At 41.1% G+C, this 27210-nt stretch overlaps 1 protein-coding gene across 1 annotated transcript; it reads left to right on the top strand.

Annotated features, from left to right (window-relative positions):
- LOC135476322 (oxysterol-binding protein 1-like) lies at positions 1-26690 on the top strand. The gene is given in 14 exon segments (XM_064756316.1): positions 1-131; positions 8788-8938; positions 8940-8997; positions 9444-9688; positions 14839-15028; positions 15430-15532; positions 16139-16268; positions 19189-19398; positions 19792-20037; positions 20644-20761; positions 21839-22038; positions 23095-23261; positions 24255-24475; positions 25347-26690. Coding segments are annotated over 14 exon segments (2316 nt in total). The 3' UTR covers positions 25493-26690.
- The last annotated feature ends 520 nt before the right edge of the window (positions 26691-27210 follow it).

Below are 27210 nucleotides of genomic sequence, written 5' to 3' on the forward strand. Positions count from 1 at the left end.
ATGGCAGACTCCAAAAATCTGCCGGCAGGCCCCGATCACTACAGGGGCTGGTTGTATAAATGGACAAACTACATCAAAGGCTACCAGAAGCGGTGGTTCGTTCTGCAGAATGGGTTGCTTTCGTACTACAGGTGAGCAGAGTGTTGTTGTTGTAAATGCAATAGATGTGTTCATTGATAATACCCGGGGGTGTTGAGCAGAGCACTGACATCCGGTTAAGGGTTGAAATATTTGTTGACCATTCTGCGGTTTGTGGTGTGAATTGCTACTAGGCATCAATTCAGTGCCTTTAAACTTATTGCACTGTTAATGTTTAAGGCATTGTAATTGGTGTGTCAGGGGAGAAGATTTGCTCAGGTTCACCTAAACGATTTGCTTTACAAATTTGTATCAGGTGACACAAGAACACTGCACTGGGTTGCACAGTAATATAGATTCAAATACAGTTCTTAAAACCTCAGTAAACTTACACAGACTGTCCAAGTGTGTGTTGTCCATCTAGGTGCACTTAATGTGCTACTTTAAATTTCTGACATTCATCAGTCAAGTTGAACAAAAGGGGTCAGACTTGAATGAATGGAGACATGTGGACCCTTTTCACAGTCTAAATTGTGTTTTTGTATTAGTGATTTGGAAAGGGAAAAAAAAATGAATTTGTTTGCCTAGAAGGATTATGGTGTTGGATTGGGGTGGGAATTGAGTTGTTTTCCCTCTGCAGCAGAAGCGAATGCTCTCCTGGTTTTGATTTCTCCTCTGAGGTGAAGACTGAAGACAAGTCAAAGTTTAGCAGCCGTTAATGACTTTGTGACTACACACCTGTGATGGTCCCACGTTCCCATATGTGACCTATCTGATGCTTTACCCCACCCCCTTAAAGATAGCTCCAGTCTTAAGTTGTAACTTCCTTGCTTGGCGTTTAGCACGAAGCTGATATTGAAATGACTGGTTGACTGGTATCAGTATAATGGCTGGGGCGGTGCAGCTTATTTGCCTTCGCTAAGGCGTCTCAGTGAAGCTGCACTCAGTAAAAGAGTGGTGGAAATCCATCTTGCAACAAGTAGGCACATTACATGCACTCTAAGGATTTGTTCGTCGTTATATGACTGAAAAATTTGTTAAATACGACATTAAGCACTCACTCACTCAAGAAAAAAATTGTGATCTCCTGCCTTATTTGAGATGAAAAGATTAGCTCTAATTCTAGGTGATGAAAAGATTCATTGACATTGATGAAAGAAGATGTTGGCAAAAACTGACCTAATTTTTTTGGCCTAAAAATAAAATAGACAGGATGAAGGCGATACGTAGAAAGGTCTATCAGCAACCTACAGGTTGGCTTGGGTACCAGTGGGCTCTGCCCTGTTTCCTCCCACCGTAATGCTGGCCGCGGTCGTATAAGTGAAGTATTCTTGAGAGCGACATAAAACAACAATCAAATAAATAAAAAAGGTGAGGGTAAATAATCACCTTTCAGGGCCAGGACTGGCAACACTTTAAATTTCTGGCAAAAAATTTCTGTACAATCTTGAGAAAGTTTTATGTGTGAAATGACTCATTAGGTATTTTTATATAAATCTTTACAGTTAGGCAATATAATGTTGCGTGGAAAAAGACTATCACATGTGTCTCTTGTTTTGAGAACGTTGTGACACCATTGCTGATGCTCGTATATAATATGTTTAAAAAATACGACAGTTTGATTAGGTTGAAGGTCATGTGAATAAACCAGGATCACTTAGTATAAGTGAGGTAAGCTGTTCTTGTACACAGTAATAGTATTATTGGGAAAAAGAAAAAAGAAAAAAATTCTTGTATTTGTAACTAATTGGTTTCATGCAAGTGAAGTAAGACATTACCTACACTTTTAATGAAATGCACTGCTTGAGTGACTAAACTTGGAGAAGTTTTATTGAATGCCAGGTGATAAAAAGTTATGGGGACAGTAATTTTGTCCATTTTCTCTATTTCCAAGAATTCTGAAAAGACATAACGATTAAAATATTTAGAGATGACTGAAAACTGTCTACCTTAAGTGGGAATTTCTGCCAGCAACATGCGGATGGTTGTGGGTTTCCTCCGGGCTGCGCCCGTTTTCCTCCCACCGTAATGCTGACCACCATTGTATAAGTGAAATATTCTTGAGTACAGCATAAAACACCAATGAGTTAAATAAAACTGTCATTTGTAAGTCTTCCTAGCCACAGTTTTACCATACCTTCTCAATAATCATAGACACTCGCTAATTGAGACACATTGAAAGTAAGCTGGTAGATCAGAGAAGTCTCCTTTGAAGCGCTCACTGCAGGTGACATCGCTGTGCCAGCTGGCCCATAGGCCTACCCTGGTCTATAAAGCCAGCCTTTCCTGACAGGTTGTACAAGGCAACTCACATTGTCATTTTTCAGTATATGAGCTTGTTTAAAAAAGATAAAAATATAGATACCGTATCATGAATGTAGTGAAAATATATCTTTGCTATTTCCCTTCTCAAAACACTTACCATGCTGTTTTCCAGGTTGTATTCTACAAACTATGCTATCCAATATTTAAAGTTGATGGTTGTGTGGCATTATTTACAGGGAAGCATTCAACACCTCACCGCGTTAGGCTTTATATTCGCAAGATTGTCTTGAATCTACCGACCGCGTCTTCCCCACTCGTGTATGTGGTCCATACAAGAATGGCACATGGATGATTGCCGTTTGATCGTTGAAATAATAATCGTGCTTTGCATGTGTGGATAACACATCCATAACGATAAAGCATACATATCGATTTGAAGGCAGACTTTCCATTTATTACAGACCACGTGTCTTCTTCAGTGGGAATGAGGAGGGTTGGGGGGGGGGGGCGGTTTACACTCTTTTTAGATTCATTTTAGAAAGATAGTTTGCAACTTATTACCACGGGCATTTCAAGAAAAAGTTAGTAATACATGTACGTTCATGTATATGTTTCATTAAATTAGCTGAACCGTCCTTTAAACTTCTTTACCATACAATTGCCTTCAAAACCCACTGATATACGCAGCAGACGACCTTGAGAGAATGTCGAGCTCTGAGAAGTACCTTTTGTTGTGAATGGCATCGGTAATTCCACAGAAAATATATAAACAATGTTTGCTCTGGAAAACAAAGTTCAAGTGGTTAGATCCAACTGAAAATGTGAAAAGTCTGATTTCCCAGTTCCCAGACGAGAATACAAACCATGTAGATTTCATCTGATACCTGCAGGTATGGAAAGTTATTTGCAGATGCAAAACAATACATACCAGCATTGGATGTTCAGCATCCAAAAAATGTCTAGAATAAAGAGAAGAATTCTCAAATTCCCACGTGTATTTATCTACTAATCACTCTGAAGGTATGCTCAAAAGTTACGAATGATGCTTGTTATGACGGTTCTAGTCTACCATTGTGTGCAGCAACAACGTGAGTTTTAAACGACATTGGCACCATTGAGTGAGTGAGTGCTTGGGGTTTAACGTCGTACTCAACAATTTTTCAGTCATATGACGACGAAGGAATCATTAGGGTGCAAGCACGTGTAATGTGCCTCCTTGTTGCAGGACGGATTTCCACCACTCTTTTATTTAGTGCTGCATCACTGAGACGACTTACCGAAGGCAAGTAAGCCGCCCCGCCAGAGCCATTATACTGATACGGGTCAACCAGTCGTTGCACTATCCCCTTCATGCTGAATGCCAAGCGAGGAAGTTACAACTTCCTCTTTTAAAGTCTTAGGTGTGACTCGACCAAGGATTGATCCTGGATCTACCGGTCCCGATTGGCACCATTGAAAAACAGCTGTCCAATCACACAAAAAGTTAAATATTTTCAAAACTCGGGAGTGTCTCTTCCCGTCATGCCAATCTGGTGAGGCTCAATGAGGTGTGACGGAGATGTGAACTGATGTCACTGATCAACTACCAGTAATCCCCTACTCCCCACAGAGTGTTCAACTTAAGACAACGGCCCCTGCAAGGCATCATGGTATACATTTTCTAAAAATTTGATTGATATTATTGAGAATGCATGGTGGTCACCAGTTTTCCAGGTCTTTCAAGATTAGACATTCATATCTTCTGATTGGTTTATTACAGTAAAATGCAACATTTATTAAAATTTGAGCTGTCAGCAATCAGCTGTATCTTTTATATTGCCTAAATCATTTTCCTGAGCTGATTATGACTTCATTATTTATTGTTTATTTTTGTGTAAACACAGAAAATCATTGGTTTCCTATACTGTTAATGCATTATGTTGTTGAGTTATTAATGCACATGGTTAGAGTATTAAAACATCAATGAAATGAATAAAAATAAAAAAAAAAAGAAATGGATATCAGTGTTCATGTGTGGATGCACATGTGAGTATTGCGCCAAAGGTGTCTAATTTGAACAGCTTAGCTTTTCATGGCCTCTCTGCAGCTGTATGACTGGTGAAAGAACCGTGAACTGGCTTTGTATGCCGGATGTTTTCAGTGTAAATGAAGTGGGGATGCTTTGCCTTGATCTTGGATATTACTCTGGGTGAACATGTCGTGAGGTCACAGCTGTCCTAATACAGATACATGTATGGGGCTATTCACTGTTCTGTAGGATGACGTCCAGGTATCATTCATGTGAAGAGAATTAATATAACAATACAGGGCTGGTAATGTCTCTGTGTGGTATACAATACCAATGTAACACTGCTCTGTTATGACAAATACCAACTGTTATATACCTGTGGTATGTTTATATACATATTATACAGACAAAGGGTTGGTTAGCGCGCTAGCGCAGCGTAATTACCCAGGAGCCTCTCACCAATGCGGTCGCTGTGAGTTCAAGTTCAACTTCCTCTCCGGCCGTACGTGGGAAGGTCTTCCAGCAACCTGCGGATGGTCGTGGGTTTTCCCCAGGCTCTGCCCGGTTTCCTCCCACCATAATGCTGGTCGCTGTCGTATAGGTGAAATATTCTTGAGTACTGCGTAAAACACCAATCAAATAAATAAATAAATAAATACATACAAAGGTGACAGTGTCTTTAATGCAGAGCCATACCTGGAGTCACTTTGGTTCTGGACAAAGTTTGGGCTACCAAACTGTTGGCCGACCAAACTGAACAAGCTGTATTAAAACGAGCAAGTAAATTAAGCAAAAATATGATGGTTTACCACTAAAAAGTTTTTATGCAAATTCCTTTCATTCTTTGGCATCAGAACCTTTAATGTTTTCCTAGATATGCCCTTGTAATGGTTAATGTATCGATGAAAAATGAAATACAGAATGCGATATTTAGGAAAGTGAGTTTGTAAAAGCAGCCAGCAAATGAAATGTTTAATACATATCTGCACGTCAACTTTACTATTTACTCTTTCATCAATAGAAGTAAGAAATTTTATTTTTTAAAGTCACATTAAGGTCATAGTGCTACAGTACCATGTGTATATCACTTTCTTCTTATCACTGAGGCCATGGGTTAAAATAGACAACCTGCTTGTCATTAGCAGCTTTACGGAGTTCAACGACTGACCCTGACATACATACAAGTGCATTGTACATCTCCCAACTAATGCACGGTCAGTTCTTCTCCAGTTAAATACTTCTACGCTTATCAGTGCTGACCTAGTGATGTAGGTACATGTACCAATCCTATTCTGACATGTCCAATACATGTACAAGTCTTCTCCTATGGTACACACTAGTCTTAGGCTAATACATGTACCAGTCTTAACCTAATACATGTACCAGTCTTAGCCTAATACATGCACCAGTCTTAGCCTAATACATGTACCACTGTCAACCTAATGCATGTGCCAGTCTTAGCCTAATACATATACCAGTCTTGGGCTAATACATACATCAATCTTAGCCTATTGCCTGCACCAGTGTTGGCGTAATACATGTACCACTGTCAGCCTAATGTATGTGCCAGACTTAGCCTTGTACATGCACCAGTCAGCCTAATACATGTACCAGTCTTAGCCTAATACATGCACCACCGTCAGCCTAATACATGCACCACTGTCAGCCTAATACATGCACCACTGTCAAGCTAATACATGCACTACCGTCAGCCTAATACATGCACCACTGTCAGCCTAATACATGCACCACTGTCAACCTAATACATGTGCCAATCTTAGCCTAATACATATACCAGTCTTGGGTTAATACATACACCAATCTTAGCCTAATGCCTGTACCAGTCTTAGCCTAATACATGTATCACTGTCAGCCTAATGCCTGTGCCAGTCTTAGCCTAATACATATACCTGTCTTGGGCAAATACATACATCAATCTTAGCCTAATGCCTGCACCAGTCTTAGCCTAATACATGATGTACCAGTCTTAGCATAATTTATGATGCACCAGTCTTAGCATAGTTTATGATGTACCGGTCTTAGCCTAATACACATACCAGTCTTGGGCTAATACATCTACCAGTCTTAGCCTAATACACATACCAGTCGTGGGCTAATAATGTACCAGTCTTAGCCTAATACACATACCAGTGTTAATATCTGAATGTGTGTATTGTTCAGTATTATCTGAAGACATATGCTAGACAGACACTAACTACAGCTCGTATGACTGAAATACTGCCAGTGTGGTGTTGCATCACAGTAATTCATGAATACATTCATCCTGTAAGTACACAGGAGATGGCACATTAGTCCATGCTACCGCGCTACGAAAGATTTTATCTCCAGTTTGGTCTGCAATTACCTGTGATCTAATAACTTCACAAGGCTGGAAAATAAATAGTTTACCTGATCACCCCATAAACAGACTTCACCTGTCCTCAAGATAAAACCACTCAGTGTTAGAAATATACATCTGAACTAAACGAAACTACCTGTTCCTCTACAGCCATCATACCAGTTGTGACTGTCGCAAGCAAATTATGCCTGTCTTGTACAGGCACACAGGTGGCGATTTGTAGCATCATGATGGCTTTGTCTCCAGTTGAACTTGGGAAAGTCTGCCTGCAATCTACAGACGGGTTTCTCAGGGGCTCTGTCCAGTTTTATCCCACCATAATGCTCACTGCTGTCATATAAGTGATATATTCTTGAATATGGCATAAGGCATAATCAAATAAATAACTTGTACTCCCAATTCAGGTGTACATTTGTCACCTGTCCAGAATGCAAAGTTTATCTCAGACTGCCAGATTAAGGGGATATTTGTCACAAATGAGTCAAGTACCTGTAATTCATAACTGCTTTAATAACAGTTACAGAGTGTCTGTTTTTAATCATGAAGCACATTTTTCATACATGTTTGTACATCTACATGTACTTGATGATTGTTAATGTGATGCTTCCTGTATATCTAGCAAGTCAAACGGAACCCCTTGGCACATGCAGTCTCATGTTACAAAGGTTGTGTGTATTAACAAAAAGTCATAAAACACATGCTGTGAGAATGGCCAGGTTGAAGACTTTACAATTACTTGTAGTACATGCATATGTTCTACATCTCTTGAAAATCAGCTGTTGCAGGAGATGGGCCGAGTACTGGCCTACAAGTGTGCTGTGTGCGTATTAATTTCAGTCAGTTACAAAATTCATGACCTTGTTGTATTGTGTATTAATGTGTGTTAAACATAATGTTACGCCAGCGGGTGATATCTTAAAAAGTACCACATGTATTGAGCTCAGGTTTTGCACATATGTTGAACACAAGAGTGACATTGATTAAAATATGGGAAATGCTCCATTGTTGATTTGCTGTGTGCATATTAATTACCGTAAATGACCAAATTCATGACAGTGCATTGTGTAGAATCAGTGTTGAAATACATGTTAGGGGTGACTTTTCGTAAATGTACTGCGTGTATTGACCTGAAGTCAATATTGACAAGCATGTGAAGCACTGTGGCACAGGGGATGCTGTGTGTACATATTAATTACCGTAAGTTATCAAATTCAAGATTTCAGTACTTTATGTATTGAGCTAAATTTTTGCTTTCATGTATCTCCGACAGACGAGCTCGTTAGCCTCAGTACCAAAGGTAATTGGTAGGAGGATCTCATCCTGTCCTTCCGAAGAGGCATCAAAACCCCTTTATATTAAACATCAGTGGCACATGACGAATCTGTCAGATTGAGCAATTTAGCCATGGACGAAATTTTGATTACTAGATGTTCTACTCACTAAAAACAAGAGAACTAATGTAAAGGGGATGTACAGTATTGGTAATCTTGTGGTGCATTGTACATGTAAACCCTCCCTACCCCCACCCACCCCTCAACAACAAAAAAAGGAAAGGTAAAAAAACATACATGTAATTTGCCGAGACATTTACATGTGTTGTACAGGATCAGTATTGGTACTAACTATTTAAATTATTTGGCTATATTGTTAATTTAAATTTTGATCTTTGAAGCTAGCTCACTGGTGTCATATGTACAACTACTCGCTTAGCCAATTCTGAATTCAAGGTAAATAGTGGAATATTATTAACGAAGACACATCATACATGTACATGTGCATTGTGCTCAAGCTGAAGTCCTTTCTTGTCCAAGTATTATCTGGCCACGTTGTAAGCACATTGTGAAGGTCTTCCAAAAGTTAAATGCAAATACACATACATGTGCTAGTAAATATTCACTCTGTACACTGTTGAGGGATTCCTGCTTTACTCTTTGTCTGAGGGCTATCTAGTCATATTGTAAGCATGTATTGTAAACGTCTACCGAAAATGAAAGGTAACTATATATATGTATGCTGTTGAGGCATTTCCATGTTCTCTACTCATGTGAAATGTATACTTGTACTTGCACGTTTCCAGGACACAGGCGGAGATGGCTCACACCTGCCGTGGTACTATCAACCTGGCCAACGCCTTCATCCACACAGACTCTGACTCCTGCACCTTTGTCATCTCTAACGGAGGCACCCAGAGCTTCCACCTGAAGGCCAGCTCCGAGGTCGAGAGGCAAAAAATGGGTGACTGCTCTGGAGCTTGCCAAAGCTAAAGCAATTAAACTTATGGAATCAGGTATGTAGTTCAATCCTGAAAGACTTCAGAAACTTCCCTATAAACTTTGTAATCTTCACTGTCCTGGCTGTGGCTTTACTTCACCTGCCTGGCATGGGACATTCCTGTACTCCACCCATGAATCTTACTCCCATTGTAGCAGTGATATATCCCGGAGTGCGCTCTTGAAGCAGTCATGTGAAACAACCCCTTTTTTGGAGCCCTCAGTGGCTAACTGGACTTTGGCATGAATTTCCCATTTCACGAAACAGTTAGGTCAGATGTTCAAAGCCAGCTCTTCCTTCAAATTCTTGAATTTTATGTCAGGAATTTTGACAGGTACCTGAAGAAGAGCAGTAGTTTCCCCAGGTCTCTTCCCAGTGTCCTCTTCCGATAATCTCAGCAATGGTGTTTAACACAAATCAAAGAAGTTTTCAGACCACTTCCGTTTTTGTGCCTACTTACAGACAGCGACGAAGACGATCACCCTAAGGTGGACAAGAACGAGCTTCAGACAACCCTGAGGACGCTGACGTCCAAACTGGAGGACTTGAACACATGTAACGACCTGATAGCCAAACACGGCACCGCCCTGCAGAAAGCCCTAAGTGAGCTGGAGCAGTTGGACCACAGCGGAGACCTGTCCAGCAAGATCAAGTCTGTCAATGAGAGAGCCACTCTGTTCCGGATAACATCCAACGCAATGATCAACGTAAGTACAAACGATCAGACCAGGGCAGAAATGCATACATATGTGTACTCGTGTACTTCCATGTTACATGGAAGTTTTCTTGAAGCTTTTCAGACTTGGCTTGGAGTCAGTTCTCCTGTCAATTTGGAAATTTACATGGACATGATTATTTGTACTTCTGTCCTGTATGTGTGTCAAGGCATTAGATTCCAAATACCAAAGTAACCCAGTTTGCCAACACATTGTGTGATCCTTTCGTACTAAACAGTATTATATGTTCTGGTGGACAGTGGACACTAGGGGAAGAATGGGATGCTTTACACTATAGAAACTCTGAAGGGATGGTGTATCACGTAGTGGGGCAAAAGGCTGGGAGTGGGTAGACCCGGGATCAAACCAGGCTCAAGTCATAGAAAAGACTTTTAAAAAATGGTACTTGTTGCTACCTCTGTTGGTGCACAGCACTAAGAGGTTAGAGTAAGGAAACAGGACTTGTTGTTGCGGTGTCAGTATAATGTGACTGGGTGCAGTGTCATGTCTGGTGTCTTCAGCATAACACTTAAGTGGTGACAGCACTTTGTGACATGGACAGGCCCTGCCACAGGAGTACACAGTGTATGTACAGTCAGCTACAATTGTTCATGGATACATACATAGTATAAAAGAAAGATTATGTTTCTATGTGAAATGAATAAAAAATTATGCCCTGGAATTTTTGTTAAAAAAAATTTCATGTTGAGGGGATTTTTGTACATATAGTTACCCCTCTATATTGTGCATGTCCCCCCCCCCCCCCCCCCCCCCCGAAGTGCTCTGAGCTCGTGAGCTTGCTACAATGTGGGCAAGGTGACATGTACACATAGACTGCATGGCTTCTTCAGGCCAGCTTATTGTTCCGTCTGCGCCTCTACACCCCGCCCCCATTCGGTTCTTTCCCCACACCCCACCCTATGTGGCCGGACCTGTTCGGTCTGTCCCCCAACAGAGTACTTTTTAAACAGGGATCATTGTTGACGTCACAGCTGCAAGCTACTTAATTTCCGTGCTGACCGCTGGGGCCTTAAGAAAACTGTATTTTGAAGCCATTTTATCACCCAAAGTGTAATTTCCGTACTGACCTCTGGGGCCTTGAGAAAACTGTACTTTGAAGCCATTTTTACCCCCAAAGTGAAAGTTGAAAAATTTGTTTGTACTATTCTATGTTATTACACATGACAATCTGCACATTAAGAAATAAAACCAAAGTGTTTCATGTATTCTTTAAGTATGGCATTAAACCCCAAGCATACATGAACATATGCACTTGACAAAAGGGTATTATGCACCTAAAATTTGTGAACAGAATTAGCTAATGGACAAAGGACATTTAGAATAGCAAAGTGAAGGTTGAACATAAACACAAAAATGAATTGTTTTTCTGTCTAGTTTGCTAGACACTTGCTGTTTAAGTGTACTGTTTTAGTGTATTTTCACTGAAGATTAGCACGCAGAGGTTTGAGACAGAAGCTGCTTGCTATGGCAAAAGAAAGGGTAACATATCAAAGAACATGTAACACTTTCCGCTTTGTCTTGCATATATGACTTATCACACTGATCACATATATGACTTCTCACACTAATTTAATGAACATTTATACACTTGAATGTAATTTTTATGAGATGATAAGGTAAATATACATGTACAAAGACTTTATGGATTCACTTCAGGCCTGGTTAAGAAGCAAGATTTCACCCCTCAATGACAGCAGAAACTTGACTCGCTGAATTAATACGTGAACTGTACATATTACTGAGTGAAAAAGTTGTAGAATTAGGCTAGTACTAATCTATTCACAATTTCACAACACACCTCTAAGATGACCTGTTTTTTAATCTTGGATGTAAATCCTCTGTTAATTGATGCTCTAATATGTTCAGTCAGGCTAATGTAAGTGTCTATAGTGTAATGAATTCTGACACAAGTTCTCAGTTTCACAAAGCTTTGGTGGTTTAGCAGAGTTCATGTTAACTACTGTGGCAAAACATTTAAACATGTGTTTCCAGGCTCATTTAAGTCTTGAGTTGAGATCTCACATAGAAAGCAAATTCTAAGCGTGAAAATCACACTTTTGTGCAGGCTCAAGAGTGAGAATTGTAGGTTATGAAACTCGTTTTCATGTGTCACTTTTAAACAAACTTCACCTCAGGGTTTTGCGTTGTGTTAACTGTATACCAATTGCTCTCTCTCAAAGTGGTCACAAGACTTGATTGCCAAGACAATAGTACTTATGCACCTTCACTGTAAGGTTTAAGAGTACAAGTGTACAAGCATGTAGAACTCTAATCCCTCAACTTTTTGTTGGCATATCAAAGGGCAACTTTCAGTGCAATTTATACTTGTTTAGTTTGATTTTGGTTGGATTGGCCAGTTTCAGGACTTTACAAAAAGTGACATTTTGTCAGTCAAAACAGAATAATTCTTTCAGAATGTGCTTGAATAAACACTTTGCAAACAATCATACAGATTGAAGAATTACAGTACTAGCCAAAAGAAGAAATCCCTTGCCTTCTTTCTCTTAGTCCCACACAATTCATACCCTTTCTACTGTACTCACAGCAGGTTACCAAGAACAGTTACACACCCATGTTTAAGCTGAAATCAGCTTGTGAAGCTTGTTGAGGGAAGAAGTCTCGCTTAAGCCTACAGCCTGACAACTGACCTTGGATTTATCAGGTGTTGTTAAGCAGGATCTGAATGTTTTTATGGCTGGACTGATAATCACATGTATGTCACCGTGATAAAATTAGCTCTACCCACATATTGTCACATGACATGTATCTGTCCTGCTCATCCTGACATGAAGTTATTAAACCATCACACCTGACCAGGTGTCAAAAAGTAAGTTATTGACTAAAAGTCCAGCTTTATATGAAGGGTTACAGGTATTTTGCTGGACGGGCAGCTAGAGTATGGGTTGGCAAAGACACTTGGTTTTGCTTTATATCTTACAATATTCTGATATATTCTACATTTTCAGCAAAGTTTTATCAGGACCTCATTGTAAGCTGCATGCACAGTCGTATTGTATATTACTGTAGGGGAATGGTGTTCAGGAAAGCACATGGAAAAGCAGTACACCTTTTGACGTAGCCATTAAGGTTTCATTTTGGCCAAAAAAGAATTTGGGTATATATACCTGAAGCTTTATACATGTACATGTAAATACAGTTTATGGTGTCCTTACATACAGTTTTACCGGTAATTACATGTAAATACTGACCAGTCAGACAAACTAGTAGTAAGCTTTCCATCACCCCTACATGTACTAAGGGCAAACATGAGGTGAAAACGTATAAGTACCGGTAAGTTTTCAGGCTCTGCACAATATCTTAATCCTATAAATGGTTTTCAGAGTCTTCAAACACTGTCATATTTCTTCGTAGTTTTTCATATTAGAGGGAAATTCTACATGCGGGATAAAATGGAAGAGGGGCCCACTGTGGCCTAGGTGGTTAGCGTGCGAGCGCGACACAATGACCCAGGAACCTCTCATCAATGAGGTTGATGTCAGTTCAAGCCCGGCTCATGCAGGTTTACCCTCCGGCTGTATGTGGGAGGGTCTGTCAGCAACCTGTGGATGGTCGTGGGATTTCCCTTGGATCTGCACGGTTTCCTCCCACTGTAATTCTGGCGGTCATCTTATAAGTGAAATACTTTTGAGTACAGGCTAAACATCAGTCAAATAAATAAATAAATAAATAAATAAATATATAAAATGGCATACAACTGCAGTGTTGCTTACCAGCCCTCTACAAAGGGAAGCAAATCTTGTACATCTTGGAATAGTGGTACCCTAACTCAAGTGATGAGGAGTAACCAGAGCTGGTATTGTTATTTAAGTACAGTGAGTATGGTGTAAGTCACCAGTCAAAATGTTTAGATAATTATAGGCAGAGGAAGCAGCTGTTCCATTAGTTACAAGATTTGCCTCCCTTTGTATAGGGCTGGTGAGGCTGGCTCCCAACTGGGTTACATTCAATGAGTCTACTCGCATGTACCACAGCTATTCTTATGGACGTCACAAACAAGTTAGTTAATGAAGGTTTTTTCTAGCAAATTTTCTTTTAGAAACTCTGTATTACTTTTTGTTGTATTTCGCATGAGTTAAACTCCGTGATCATTGTCCTTTGTAGCGTTTGGTTGGAAAACAAAGATGACACCTGAGGATTTTTCATTGGAACATATTTATAACATTTGTTGGAAAATAAAAGATGACACCTGAGGATTTTTCTTTGGGACATATTTATAACATTTGTTGGAAAACAAAAGATGACTCCTAAGGATTTTGTATTGGAACATATTTATAACATTTGTTGAAAAACAAAAGATGACACTTGAGGATTTTTCTTTGGAACATATTTATAACATTTGTTGGAAAACAAAAGATGACTCCTAAGGATTTTGTATTGGAACATATTTATAACATTTGTTGAAAAACAAAAGATAACACCTGAGGATTTTTCATTGGAACATATTTATAACATTTGTTGAAAAATAAAAGATGACACCTGAGGATTTTTCTTTGGAACATATTTATAACATTTGTTGGAAAACAAAGGATGACTCCTAAGGAGTTTGTATTGGAAAACATTGGTAATATTTATTGGTAAACAAAGGTAACTCAAGAGGATTTTGTATTGGAATGTATTTGTGAAAAATGAGCAATCCCTCAAGGGATAGTGAAAGAATTTTAACTACTTTGTTGTTACCACCATGAAAAAGTAGTTTCCCTAATTCCTCAACCATTTCACATGTGCAAGAAGAACTTTCATTGCATTTTTTGCCTATTTGTAATTTGAATTTGGAGATATAACTTCATTGGTTGGATTGGCCAATTTCAGGGCTTCACAAAAAATATAATTATAACAGTTCACAAAGAACAATGCTTTGCGAACATGAAAAAAGGTTCAAAAGGATTAAAGTATATAACCCCAGGGGCGGGTTTCATGAATCTCACTTAGCTAAGTAAGCCATGAAATACCATGACAATGCATGTTGTGGACATAAAAAGTGCACTTAGATAAAGGCAACTTAACACTAAGTCAGCTTCATGAAACTGGCCCCAGCACTTGAAGAAAAGGTTGGTGTGACTCATCTTTCATGTATCTTTGTCTTTGTTCTCATGTAACAGGCTTGCTCTGATTACCTGGATTTGGCTCAGGCGCAGGGTCGGCGCTGGCAACGCATGTTACACAGCGAGCACGAGCAGAGGATGAAGTTAGAGGAAATGGTAGAACACCTGGCCAAACAACAGGCCTCGTTTGAGAACAAGGTGCGCAAGTCTATCCCTGCCGGCTCCAAGGTCACCATGAAGGAAGAAGGTGAGAGTTCATCCAGAAAATTGTTAACTCCTTTTTAGAGGTTCAGTGTAAAAGTGATAACCTGAAAGTGAGCCCATATCAGTCACATTGATAACCTGGGTAAATATTCATAATTTATGTTTGACATGCAGATAAATTTTCCTTGTGCTCATTTCAGAGTTAATAATGTGATCATAATAATTAACATCTGAATTTCTCATTGACAGTAATCAGGTTTTCTAGAAAATTCTTTGACACGATTCTGTTTGCAGCAACTCACTGACTGTGTGCTTATTTCATAGCCATTCACCAGTTCTCTGCTTATTTCATAGCCACTCGTCAGTCCTCTGCCTATTTCATAGCCTCTCACCAGTCCTCTGCTTATTTCGTAGCCTCTCACCTGTCCTCTGCTTATTTCACAGCCTCTCACCTGTCCTCTGATGAAGACATGGACTTTGTGGATGCTGTGGAGAACATTGTAGAAGAGTTTACAGTGGCTTTGCCTTCCAATGAAAAAGTCCACAAGTAAGTACACGTATCTCCAGTCTTCTGATTGACTTCTTGAATTAACCAAGCTGCAGACTGTGGAATTTAGTTGTCATCAGTTTGTGATATTGTCTCCCACCACAAGAATTGTTAGGAAATATTGAACTGTTCACTTTGTGCCCTGCCTGTTTTTGTGAACAGAACATTTTGAACAATTATGGACCAATCAAGGTCATGCGTCCACATTGGTTGCTTTATGTCAGGGTGGGACAGATCATTTAATTGGAACATTTGAACGTTTGTGGGTACGGTAATTAATATTATCCACAAATATGACATATTTCCTGAAATATTTATTGTAAAGGATTTACAAGGTAAGACGTGTGTTTGTCATTTTTTTTGTACAATTTTCATTCTAATGCTCCTGTTTTATGCCAGACCTTTAAAACTGAGGAACCTGTTGTACCCATTCTTATTAAGATGTACTGATTTTCTCCACTGTAACCTCGAAATTGGAAAATTCCCAGAATTGGCCCAATTGATAAGATTGATTCGGTAATCATCAGAGAATATGTGGATAGTGGAAAATGTTAGGATATTCAAATGCTGATCACAGAAACCTTCCATTTTTTTTGTTTGTCACAGACGGACGCCAAGTGGTTTCTCCATGGACAGTTTTGGTGTGCCTGCCGATGGAGAGTATTCTAGCGAATCAGAGACAGAGTGCCACGGTAAAGAGGCGAGGGTGTTGTACTCTAAAGTGGAGGACGCCAAGGTAAGCTATCCCTGGGGAAGTAGGCTGGGAATGGACAGAGGGAAGTGTTAGGGTGGGTGGGCAGACAGAGTGCCACGGTAAAGAGGCGAGGGTGTTGTACTCTAAAGTGGAGGGCGCCAAGGTAAGCTATCCCTGGGGAAGTAGGCGGGGAATGGACAGAGGGAAGTGTTAGGGTGGGTGGGCAGACAGAGTGCCACGGTAAAGAGGCGAGGGTGTTGTACTCTAAAGTGGAGGACGCCAAGGTAAGCTATCCCTGGGGAAGTAGGCGGGGAATGGACAGAGGGAAGTGTTAGGGTGGGTGGGCAGACAGAGTGCCGTGGTAAAGAGGCGAGGGTGTTGTACTCTAAAGTGGAGGACGCCAAGGTAAGCTATCCCTGGGGAAGTAGGCGGGGAATGGACAGAGGGAAGTGTTAGGGTGGGTGGGCAGACAGAGTGCCACGGTAAAGAGGCGAGTGTGTTGTCCTCTAAAGTGGAGGACGCCAAGGTAAGCTATCCCTGGGGAAGTAGGCGGGGAATGGACAGAGGGAAGTGTTAGGGTGGGTGGGCAGACAGAGTGCGACGGTAAAGAGGCGAGGGTGTTGTACTCTAAAGTGGAGGACGCCAAGGTAAGCTATCCCTGGGAAAGTAGGCAGGGAATGGACAGAGGGAAGTGTTAGGGTGGGTGGGCAGACAGAGTGCCACGGTAAAGAGGCGAGGGTGTTGTACTCTAAAGTGGAGGACGCCAAGGTAAGCTATCCCTGGGGAAGTAGGAGGGGAATGGACAGAGGGAAGTGTTAGGGTGGGTGGGCAGACAGAGTGCCACGGTAAAGAGGCGAGGGTGTTGTACTCTAAAGTGGAGGACGCCAAGGTAAGCTATCCCTGAGGAGGTAGGCGGGGAATGGACAGAGGGAAGTGTTAGGGTGGGTGGGCAGACAGAGTGCGACGGTAAAGAGGCGAGGGTGTTGTACTCTAAAGTGGAGGACGCCAAGGTAAGCTATCCCTGGCGAAGTAGGAGGGGAATGGACAGAGGGAAGTGTTAGGGTGGGTGGGCAGACAGAGTGCCGTGGTAAAGAGGCGAGGGTGTTGTACTCTAAAGTGGAGGACGCCAAGGTAAGCTATCCCTGGGGAAGTAGGAGGGGAATGGACAGAGGGAAGTGTTAGGGTGGGTGGGCAGACAGAGTGCCACGGTAAAGAGGCAAGGGCGTTGTACTCCAAAGTGGAGGACGCCAAGGTAAGCTATCCCTGGGGAAGTAGGAGGGGAATGGACAGAGGGAAGTGTTAGGGTGGGTGGGCAGACAGAGTGCCGTGGTAAAGAGGCGAGGGTGTTGTACTCTAAAGTGGAGGACGCCAAGGTAAGCTATCCCTGGGGAAGTAGGAGGGGAATGGACAGAGGAAAGTGTTAGGGTGGGTGGACAGGCAGAGTGCGGAGGCAAAGGGGGAGTGTGTTGTACTCTAAAGTAAGCTGTCTCTGGGGAAGTAGGAGGGGAACGGGACAGAGGGAAGTGTTAGGGTGGGTGGACAGACAGAGTGCGGGGGTAAAGGGGGTAAGGGTGTTGTACTCCAAAGTAAGCAATCCCTGGGGAAGTAGGAAGGGAATAAACAGAGGGAAGTTTTAGGGTGGGTGGACAGACAGAGTGCGGGGGCAAAGGGGGAGGGTGTTGTACTCTAAAGTAAGCTATCTCTGGGGAAGTAGGAGGGGAATGGACAGAGGGAAGTGTTAGGCTGGGTGGGCAGACAGAGTGCTGTGGTAAAGAGGCAAGGGTGTTGTACTCTGAAGAGGAGGATGCTAAGGTAGGCTGGGGGGAGGAGGAGGTGAGGAATGGACAAGGGAATGTGGTAAAGAGCATATGGGGTTATACATGTGGGGTCGAGTGATGGGAGGACAGTGGTAATAGACAGTGGGTGATTGCGAGGGGTGCTGACGGGCATGCCAAATAAGGTTCCTTTGTATTGGGTAGAATTAAAGGTGGTGGGGGGGGGCTCCGTGGCTCACTTTGTTAGCGTGCCAGAGCAGCATACTGACCCAGGAGTCTCTCACCAATGTGGTCGCTGTGTCCAGCTTATGCTGGCTTCCTCTCAGGCTGTACATGGGAAGGTCTGCCAGCAACCTGCAGATGGTCGTGGGTTTCCCCCGGGCTCAGCCCGGTTTCCACTCACCACAATGCTGGCCGCCGTCGTATAAGTGAAATATTCTTGAGTACGGCGTAAAACACCAATCAGATAAATAAATAGAATTAAAGGAGTGCAGATTGTTGTCAAACCAGGTTTATGTTTACTGGATGAGATGAGGTGGTGTGCTGACAATTCATCCAATTTTCTTTTCTGTTGGATGGGGTGGGAGGTGTGCTGAATGTAATGCCAAACAGGGTTCTTTTCTGTTGGGTAGCATGGGAGGAAGGAATAGACAAGGCATTAGGTTGCTAGGATAGGAGTGTACAACAGGTTGGCTCGGGGTTGGGGGAGACTGAGCGCCTTTCCAGTTTATAAACTCTGAGGCAGTTTTTATCATATAAGTTTTGTAAAAGTGTTTCATGTTCAGTTCATGTGAAAAGTGACAACAGTAAAAATCATCAAAATTGAGTCCCATTTCTTTATCTCAAAGCCTCAGCCCAAAGCAAAAGGATGGGTATTAATATCAGTATGTGTGTCTCTGTGTCCATCCGTCACACTTTTCTTTTTGTGCTATATGGGCTGCAAGGCATATCCCTGCAGGCCCACTTTGTGTGTTTTCTGAGATCAAGATCGCAAATCAGGTGAATATGTGCATAAGTTTTGGATTGATACCAATTTCCTTTATTCTGATCAATCATTGTTTCTGTACAATATAAGTGTGTCCGTGGTTGATAAAATGTTCTGTGGCAACTTGTAAAATTTCTAAAACGAGTTTGATCGATGCATACCCTTTTTATGTTTAGTTTATGATATAAATTCTTGATTTCAGTTACGTCTTGGCGCAAAACACAAACGTCAGGCCAGTAAGGATAAGCTTATGCGGCCAGCGAGTGACGTGCACACCCCAGAGCCCTCACCCCGAGTCCAGAGAAGGAAACCCCGGCGGACAACCATACCTGAGAAACCCAACTACAGCCTAAACCTGTGGAGCATCATGAAGAACTGTATTGGCAAGGAGCTGTCCAAAATCCCTATGCCTGTAAGTTACAGTTACCATGATGATTCTGGCATCTGTAATGTTTGATCACCTGCATAGATGCGTGCTAAAATAAGATAGAGAGCAGGTTGTGGCTTTGTGGTTGAGGATCTTTTTTTCAGTTGCTAGGAGACAAGTTGAAGAACGGCCTTGGACAGGAAATTTGTAGCTGTTCTCTGTTTTCATTGTTTGTGGCACTTGGTGGCCACAAACACTTCTGTACAGAGTTCTTATTAGTTTATGGCCACAATTTATTTATTCTGCCCAAAAGACAGAAAATGAAATCAGGTAAAAGAGGACCCCCCCACCTCCCCACCTGGAATCACTGTTTTTCCAGGTGAGCATCTTGTACTTAAGCGCATGACAACACATACCATTTCATGTTTGCATTCACAGGTAAATTTCAGTGAACCTTTATCGTTATTACAACGTCTGACAGAAGATTTTGAGTACACGGAGTGCCTTGACATTGCGGCTCGCTGCGAGGACAGCTACGAGCAGATGGCCTACCTGGCCGCTTTTACTATATCGGCCTACTCAACCACCACCAACAGAACCAGCAAGCCATTCAACCCGCTCCTCGGGGAGACGTATGAGTGTGACCGCATGGATGACCTCGGCTGGAGGGCCATCTCAGAACAGGTTTGTATACGGCCTTGAAAACACAGAAATTTGAAAGTAACATTTCCGGGGTTTGCAAAACCTGGATGCATCCATCAGTCTCTACCTTTTGCTTTTAAATCACTACCACTACTAGCCAGTATTGGACATGTGTCTGATAGGCTCCAAAGTTCAAGCTTGTCTAGTGGTGGCAGTGATATAAAGTGAAAAGTAGAGAGCAACGTATGGGCTGTAGGGAGTATGGGTTTGTAGTTGAGCCTTGAAAAGCCTTGGAATGGAAACTACAGAAGCAGTCTCAGCTACTGTGTGTAGTGTGCTGACATTCTTGTGGAGAAAAATGTTTTCCTACATGTTTGAAACTGCTTTGTATGCGTGAATTTGACTCAATAAGATCATTTTACATTGCTGTAGGCATATGTAGTGTAGGGTATTTATCTTAATTAGTCAGGAAATTTGATGTGTAAAAACCCTGTCTGTGTAAATGTACCATGACAAGCTGGCTAATTAAAACACTGATTTGTTATTTCAGTTTGTTAACGTAATACTTTATCTCTCGCCTTGCATTCATTGCATGATCTTTCGTTGCCTCCATTGCTTTATCATATCCATTTCATTTGTTGTGTACAGGTGAGTCACCATCCACCAATCGCGGCCACGCACGCTGAAGGTAGAGGCTGGAAGTTGTGGCAAGAGTTTGCCATGACCAGTAAATTCAGGGGGAAGTACCTACAGATTTTGCCTTTAGGTGAGTACAAAATCTATGCCATAAATTGGATACTTGTCTTTCAGTGTGCTTTTTGCTTTCCGAAAACATTAGCGTTGTGCTAGTATTTTCCTGCTGTAGCTTTGTTGGCTTCTCCAACATCCCGACATGCCTTCGATTTCTTGAAATCAGACTATATATTTCAGAAAGAGGAAAAGAGACTTAGTCTCTTCCAATTGTGGTCAAGTGAATTGGTTTTGAAGTCCTAGTGTGACCATAAGTTTTTATTTCTTGCTCAGCCTTTCTTTCTTTATTGAATATGGGCCACAGTACATTGCCACACTGCCAAGTGTCTTGTCAGGTGTCTTAAGGATGGTGTTACAGCTAGGTAGCACTATAAATATTGATATTGATGCTGCATTCTAGGCATAAGGATGAAATTTTTTAGAATATTTCAAATGGAAAAATAAATAAATAAATAAATGAACAAAAAAAAGACCTGTTTTAAGGCTGAGGGCTGGAAACTATCCATGTGCTTCAAAAACAGTGTTGAGATTATGAACTGGGGAACCAAGTCATGAACAGGGGAACCAAGTCATGAACAGGGGAACCAGGTGTTAGGCACAAATACGATAACAGGGGGAAATGGTAAGGGAAACGAAATGCACAATTGTAATTTTTTGATCTTTTGTGCATGTTTGCGATGTGTCTATTGAAACATATTCCAGGGGTAGACTATGTAGATAAGTCCTGAATTGGCCAACCCGTCTAATCTACTTTTATCTCAAAAGTTGAAAGTTACATGATACCTGGATTCCTTTCGCCATAATGCTTGCCGCTGTCGTATAAGTGAAATATTCTTGAGTATGAATAAAACGTGAATCAAATAAATAAATGGAAGTTTTATAAATTGCACCGAATGTTGTCTTTTATGTGCGAAATGTAGAACAGATTTATGCAGCAAATCTCTGCAACCTTCCAGTATGCAAGAATATAAAAACTTCCAGCATGGACGTTTACATGTTTTAAAGCAAACATTCATATCACATATCTCAAATAATCTGAATAGGGTGGCTGAAATCTCCAGTGAGTTCTAATAAAGACTGTTTTTGTGGGCAGGCATCACTCACCTGGAGTTTACAAAGACAGGATGTCACTTTACTTGGAGGAAAGTCACCTCCACTGTCCATAACATCATTGTGGGGCGTCTCTGGGTGGACAACCACGGAGACATGGATATCATTAACCACAACACTGGGGAGAAATGCCACCTCAACTACTCGGCATACAGCTATTTCTCCAAGGAACCCCCCAGAAAAGTAAGACAACCCCACATTAGGCGTGTTTGTTTGTGCTCAGTTTGTTCATGATCTGTCACAAGAGATACAATTGTAGCATCTAGGATCTTGTCTCTGTACAGTGTGATGAATTCAGGGGAAGTAAAATGCCGTCCTAATAGGCATGTGAGTGTGGGCTCATTTTATTTTTTATGAGCTGTCACAAACAGTACAAGTGTACCATCTTACATGATAACTGTATGGTGTGATGAATTCTGGAAAATGTAAAATGCCGTCCTAATAGGCATGTGAGTGTGGGCTCATTTTATTTTTTATGATCTGTCACAAACAGTACATGTGTAACATCTTACATGATAACTGTATAGTGTGATGAATTCTGGAAAAAGTGAGACTTAACTCTAATGGCCTTGTCATTTTGTGAGGAACTTTGTTGATGATCTTTCACAAGAGGCATTTAATCTTCTGTGCTGATGGTGTGTGTAGTGTACATTTGTGTGAACAAAATGGTGTTATTAATTAAGCAACTTCACGTGAAAAAAACAAAGAACCAAAAAAAACGCTGAAAAACTATACAGGAAATAAACTCGTTTTTATTTATTTCTTTTGTCATTCTCAACAAGTTGCTTTATGCGAAAGTTATTGAATAATTGAGATTTTGAAGACTTGTGCTGTCTGATTTTACCTTTCTCTTTGCAAAATGACTTCAGTCTGATTGTGATTTCATTTGTCTTAAGTTTAACTGAGAATGTCTGGAACACGCAGCCATTCACAGGGTATTTGTGGATGTTCGACCTGTTTAAGGAGCGTAGGTGTCATAAGCAGTTGATAGCGCACATGTGACCATTTGCACAATCTAACGTTAATTACAGTCTGCTTGTCTTTGACTCCTACACTGTGTCTGATGTTGTGTTAATATACAATGTGTGTACGTCACATGTGGTAAAGTTTGTTAGCAACTTGCTAAATGTCTGTTGTTGATGCCATTTTTCTCCAGCCACAGAACTGTTGTGTCATTATGGAAGTTGGGGAAGATTAAAGTATATAGATAACTATAAGCGAGACTGACCTGCCTTTTAGGTGACAGGTGTGGTGACTGACAAGTATGGAAACCCACAGTGGGTGCTGACGGGCACGTGGGATGATCACATGGAAGGGGCCCGTATCCTCCACGTTCAGGAAAGCAAGGGCAAGCCTGTGTTTGAGACAGGTCCTCATAAACTGCTGTGGAAACGCAAACCTCCACCGTAAGTTACGTAGGGCACCATTTTTCTGGACAATTTGCTCCCCGAGGTGAATTGACCATTGTTGTATTATAATGCATGGAACCTACGTCACCAGCCTGCCCACAAAACATCAAGGCAAAGTCTGAAATGGACAGTAGAGTTCATACCTTGGACCTGAGTTTCTTTAAGCAGGAAGAGTTCTCCATAAGCTTCGCTCTATAATAGATAGGAATATGCCAAGAAATTCCAAATAGACCTAAGTATGTAGAGGATATTGCAGAGTGAAGGTTAATATCATGATATTAATACCATATATGGAGATGACACAAAGCGTTGAGTGGGTTATTTCCACATTTCATGAGAAAAATATTTGTGGTATTCAGCCTTCACTGCGCAATATGCTATTTATTATTTTTATTTTGATAATGTCATGATTTTGTGCATTTTAACAAGTTTAAACAATGTTTTTAACTATAGGCCTTCACAGACTTGTGTATATAGCTTGACGTCTTCTATGATATCTTGTTGTGTGACATCCATGTAAGAATCAGTGTTTGAGTTGAGTACACTTGTGTTGTGACGTCTTCCGAGGAGCTCGGATTGGAATGTCACAAAGCAAAGTGTTTTAAACGTCAAGGTGTTTATGTGTGAGATATCAAAATGTAATAACAAAAGTGATATCTACATGTAACTGAGTGAAAATATCATGACGATCATGTGGCCAAACGTGCCGTCTGACCTGTATTATGTGGCTGCTGTCTTCCACCAGTATGGAACCTTGTGAATTCCCATGGGTGGGGTTTCTCACAAACTAACAAGTCTAAGAGACATGATTTTACAGTAGTAGAAACATCCGACAACTCAATAGCACACTTTACTACATTAATTGTGATGAAATCTGTTAGTTTGCGAGGGCCCCTAACTTGAGATAACTTCTAGCTTGTCATGCCTAAACCTGTGTGAACTCCTGAGACTGGAGTAAACTGCCTAATGAGATTATACACTGCCCTTCAGACCAAACAGTGAGAAGATGTACAACTTCACGCAGCTGGCCATAGAGTTAAACGAGTGGGAGGATGGCACTGCACCCACTGATTCACGACGACGCCCTGACCAGCGCCTAATGGAGGAGGGACGGTGGGACGAGGCCAACAAAACTAAGGTGGTGCTGGAGGAGAGGCAGAGGACGGCGAGAAAGAAACGAGAGGCCGAGGCGGAGAAAGCTGCAGCAGAAGGTGGGAGCGGTAGTTATGTGTTTATGCTAGGCCGTCATTAAAGATGTTTATAGATCATAACTCAATTGATCTTCAATTAAAATATTGTGCAGTTTTGATAAAAATTTTTGTTGAACTCTTTCCTGAAAATTCTTGATTTAGTTTTTGTGTATTCAGATATTTTCTTGATTCTGATTCATCATCAGTACAGTAACTGCTTCTGATATTGTCTGAGTGTGATAAGATTTTGTCAGCAGATGTATTTTTGTTAAATCCAAAGCATGCGAACAAGCATCAGCTGTAAGCAGATGTTAGACTGGGTTACTCATTTAACCACAACCTTTCTCTGAATTTTGAAGGATGAAACAACAAACACTTACATATATATAGGCGGTGATTATGTGTAAATCCTTGATAAATAACCTTTGTGCGGATTACTCGTGTCGCCGGGGTACAGCTCAGACTTGTTGAGACTGTCGGGCCTCTTGTCAGTCAATGAGGCTGAATCCAGTAGAATCCAGCTCTTGCTGCTCCAACTGAGGCTTTTAGTTAGGAAATTTGTCAGGTACGTAAATGACCTGATATTTCGTCTGGGATTAAGTTGCTGATTCTTCCAGATTCTGGGAATTCTATCAATTTTAGAAAGGTACTTGAAGAGGTGTTTGGAGATGTTCTACTGGTAAAATGTAAATTTTAAGACCAGAAGTAATATCTCATGACATTTATTTACCTCCAAAAATGCTCTTTTGTGGTCGAATTTTTAGGTCAGTTAGGGTACTTCAGGTAATTTGGTTTCTGAAATGAAGTCATACAAGTGAAAAACTGTGGAGTGCTTTGGTTAACACGAATCAAGTGAATAAATAATAAAAAAGAGTTCTTCTGTGTTACACAGGGCGAGACTACCCGTCCTACGAACCGTTGTGGTTCAGGCAGGTCGAGGACAAGCACCATGGCGGCTTGATGCACCTCTACCGTGAAAGCTACTGGCAGCATAAAGAGAAACAAGACTGGGCCTGCTGCCCAAATATATACGGGTGACAAGAGACCTGTACTGGGAGTGTAACTTGACAGAATTGTTGTATGCTAGCACAGAGGCTAAAGTCTGTCAGCAGTAAGCATTATCCCCCCTTGCCTCCCAACTGCAGTAAGAGTTATCTCCCTTGGCTGGCTCTTACAGGATCTCATGCAGCCTTCTCTGTGGCTGGATTGCGGTGATGATAGCAGAAACATGTGATTTATTGCTGTGAGCATTTGCTGTTATACCAGGCTGTTCCAGAACTTGTCCTGCAGCATCCGTCTGCTTCTGTCTGAGCTGCCGGCTCTGGTTTAACCAGACAACAGACAGGCAGCCTTGTCATTTTCAGGCTGGATTACCTGTCGTACTCAGTCACTGCCACCCAGTGTTGACAGATGTCTGTGGGATTTCTATGTGGTCTTTGTGAGGATCAACAGGGCGGGCTTCAGTATTTTGACATCAGCAGAAGTCAGTGTTGTGAGCAATATACCAGTCACTTCTACAGCTTGATGAGATATCCCCAGCTACATCGACATCTTTGAAGAGACAGCAAGCAAGTTGGCACTATGACAAAATGTATGGCAGGGAATGGTCGAAATGAACAAGAATTCTCATGCCTGCCATTCTGGGGTGACTGTTAGCTTTTAACTGTTATGTGAATAAGAGGAAAAAATAAGACAAGTAAAAATGCCAGTTCTTTCAAAGCTTTATGTCAGCAAATTATTCCACGCCCAGCAACCTTGTACAAGATTGAAATTAAATTCCTCAATCATTGTAAATAGCTTTAAATAGAAAAACTGCTTCTGTGTAATTTATTATTCAATAGGCTTTTACCTGTGGATGGCTTCAACCCTATGCTGAATGACGCAAAGCATTATACTTCCTTGCTGAGCTGAAGTAGCAGGGTAGTCTCCCCTGAAGCTGTTGCAGCAGAGTATTGCTCCCTTGCTAAGATGAGTTAGCGGAGTAATGTCCCTTTGCTGAGCTGAAGTACATGTAGCAGGTAGTGTCCCCTTGATAAGTTGGCATGCAAGTCATTTTGGATGTTGTTATGCCTGTGTTAATACACTTCCAACTATTTAATGTGCCTTTAGGCCCTTAGATAACCGTGAGCCCCTTCAGTACATGTGTATGGTATATTCACTGATGCGAATCGCATTTAAATGCAGTTGTTAGTCATGTCAGTGCTAACAAGGGGGATAACTTTGTGTTAATGTTGAAGTTATGGATCGTCTAGGTAAATATATATATATATATATATATATATTTGTTAAACATGTAAATGTTACATGCTACGCAACATGCAAATATTTTACTCTATCTGAGCACCCATTATGATGTTTTTGAAATTTTGCTATGCTAGTTGATAAAAAATTTGTTTTTGAAGGAATCAACTTCATAAGATTGTTTTTTGTGTTTATGGCAAAAGTAATAAGTTATCAAGGTTGATAAAAAAAGTGTTATTTTTTCACCTATTTTTTTTTTTTTATTTTTTTGTACATGTACAAGTCCTGCCCCTATATTAGAGAAGAGTACATTGACCGCAGGTTATTATCTCCCCTGTTCAGCACTCTTCGGCCCTATGTAAATTTCCTATCTGTAAATAATTTAACCTTCCAATACAATGCTGTACTTGTTAAGTTGATGCTGTAAATAACGCATTGTGTTCATGTGCCTAAGTGTAGGTAAGCGTGCTGTTCAAATGATTGTATTTGTGCATTTTGAACAAGTAGCCGGTCTA

Source organism: Liolophura sinensis, chromosome 10 (genome assembly GCF_032854445.1).
Source record: "Liolophura sinensis isolate JHLJ2023 chromosome 10, CUHK_Ljap_v2, whole genome shotgun sequence".
Classification (NCBI taxonomy): domain Eukaryota; kingdom Metazoa; phylum Mollusca; class Polyplacophora; order Chitonida; family Chitonidae; genus Liolophura; species Liolophura sinensis.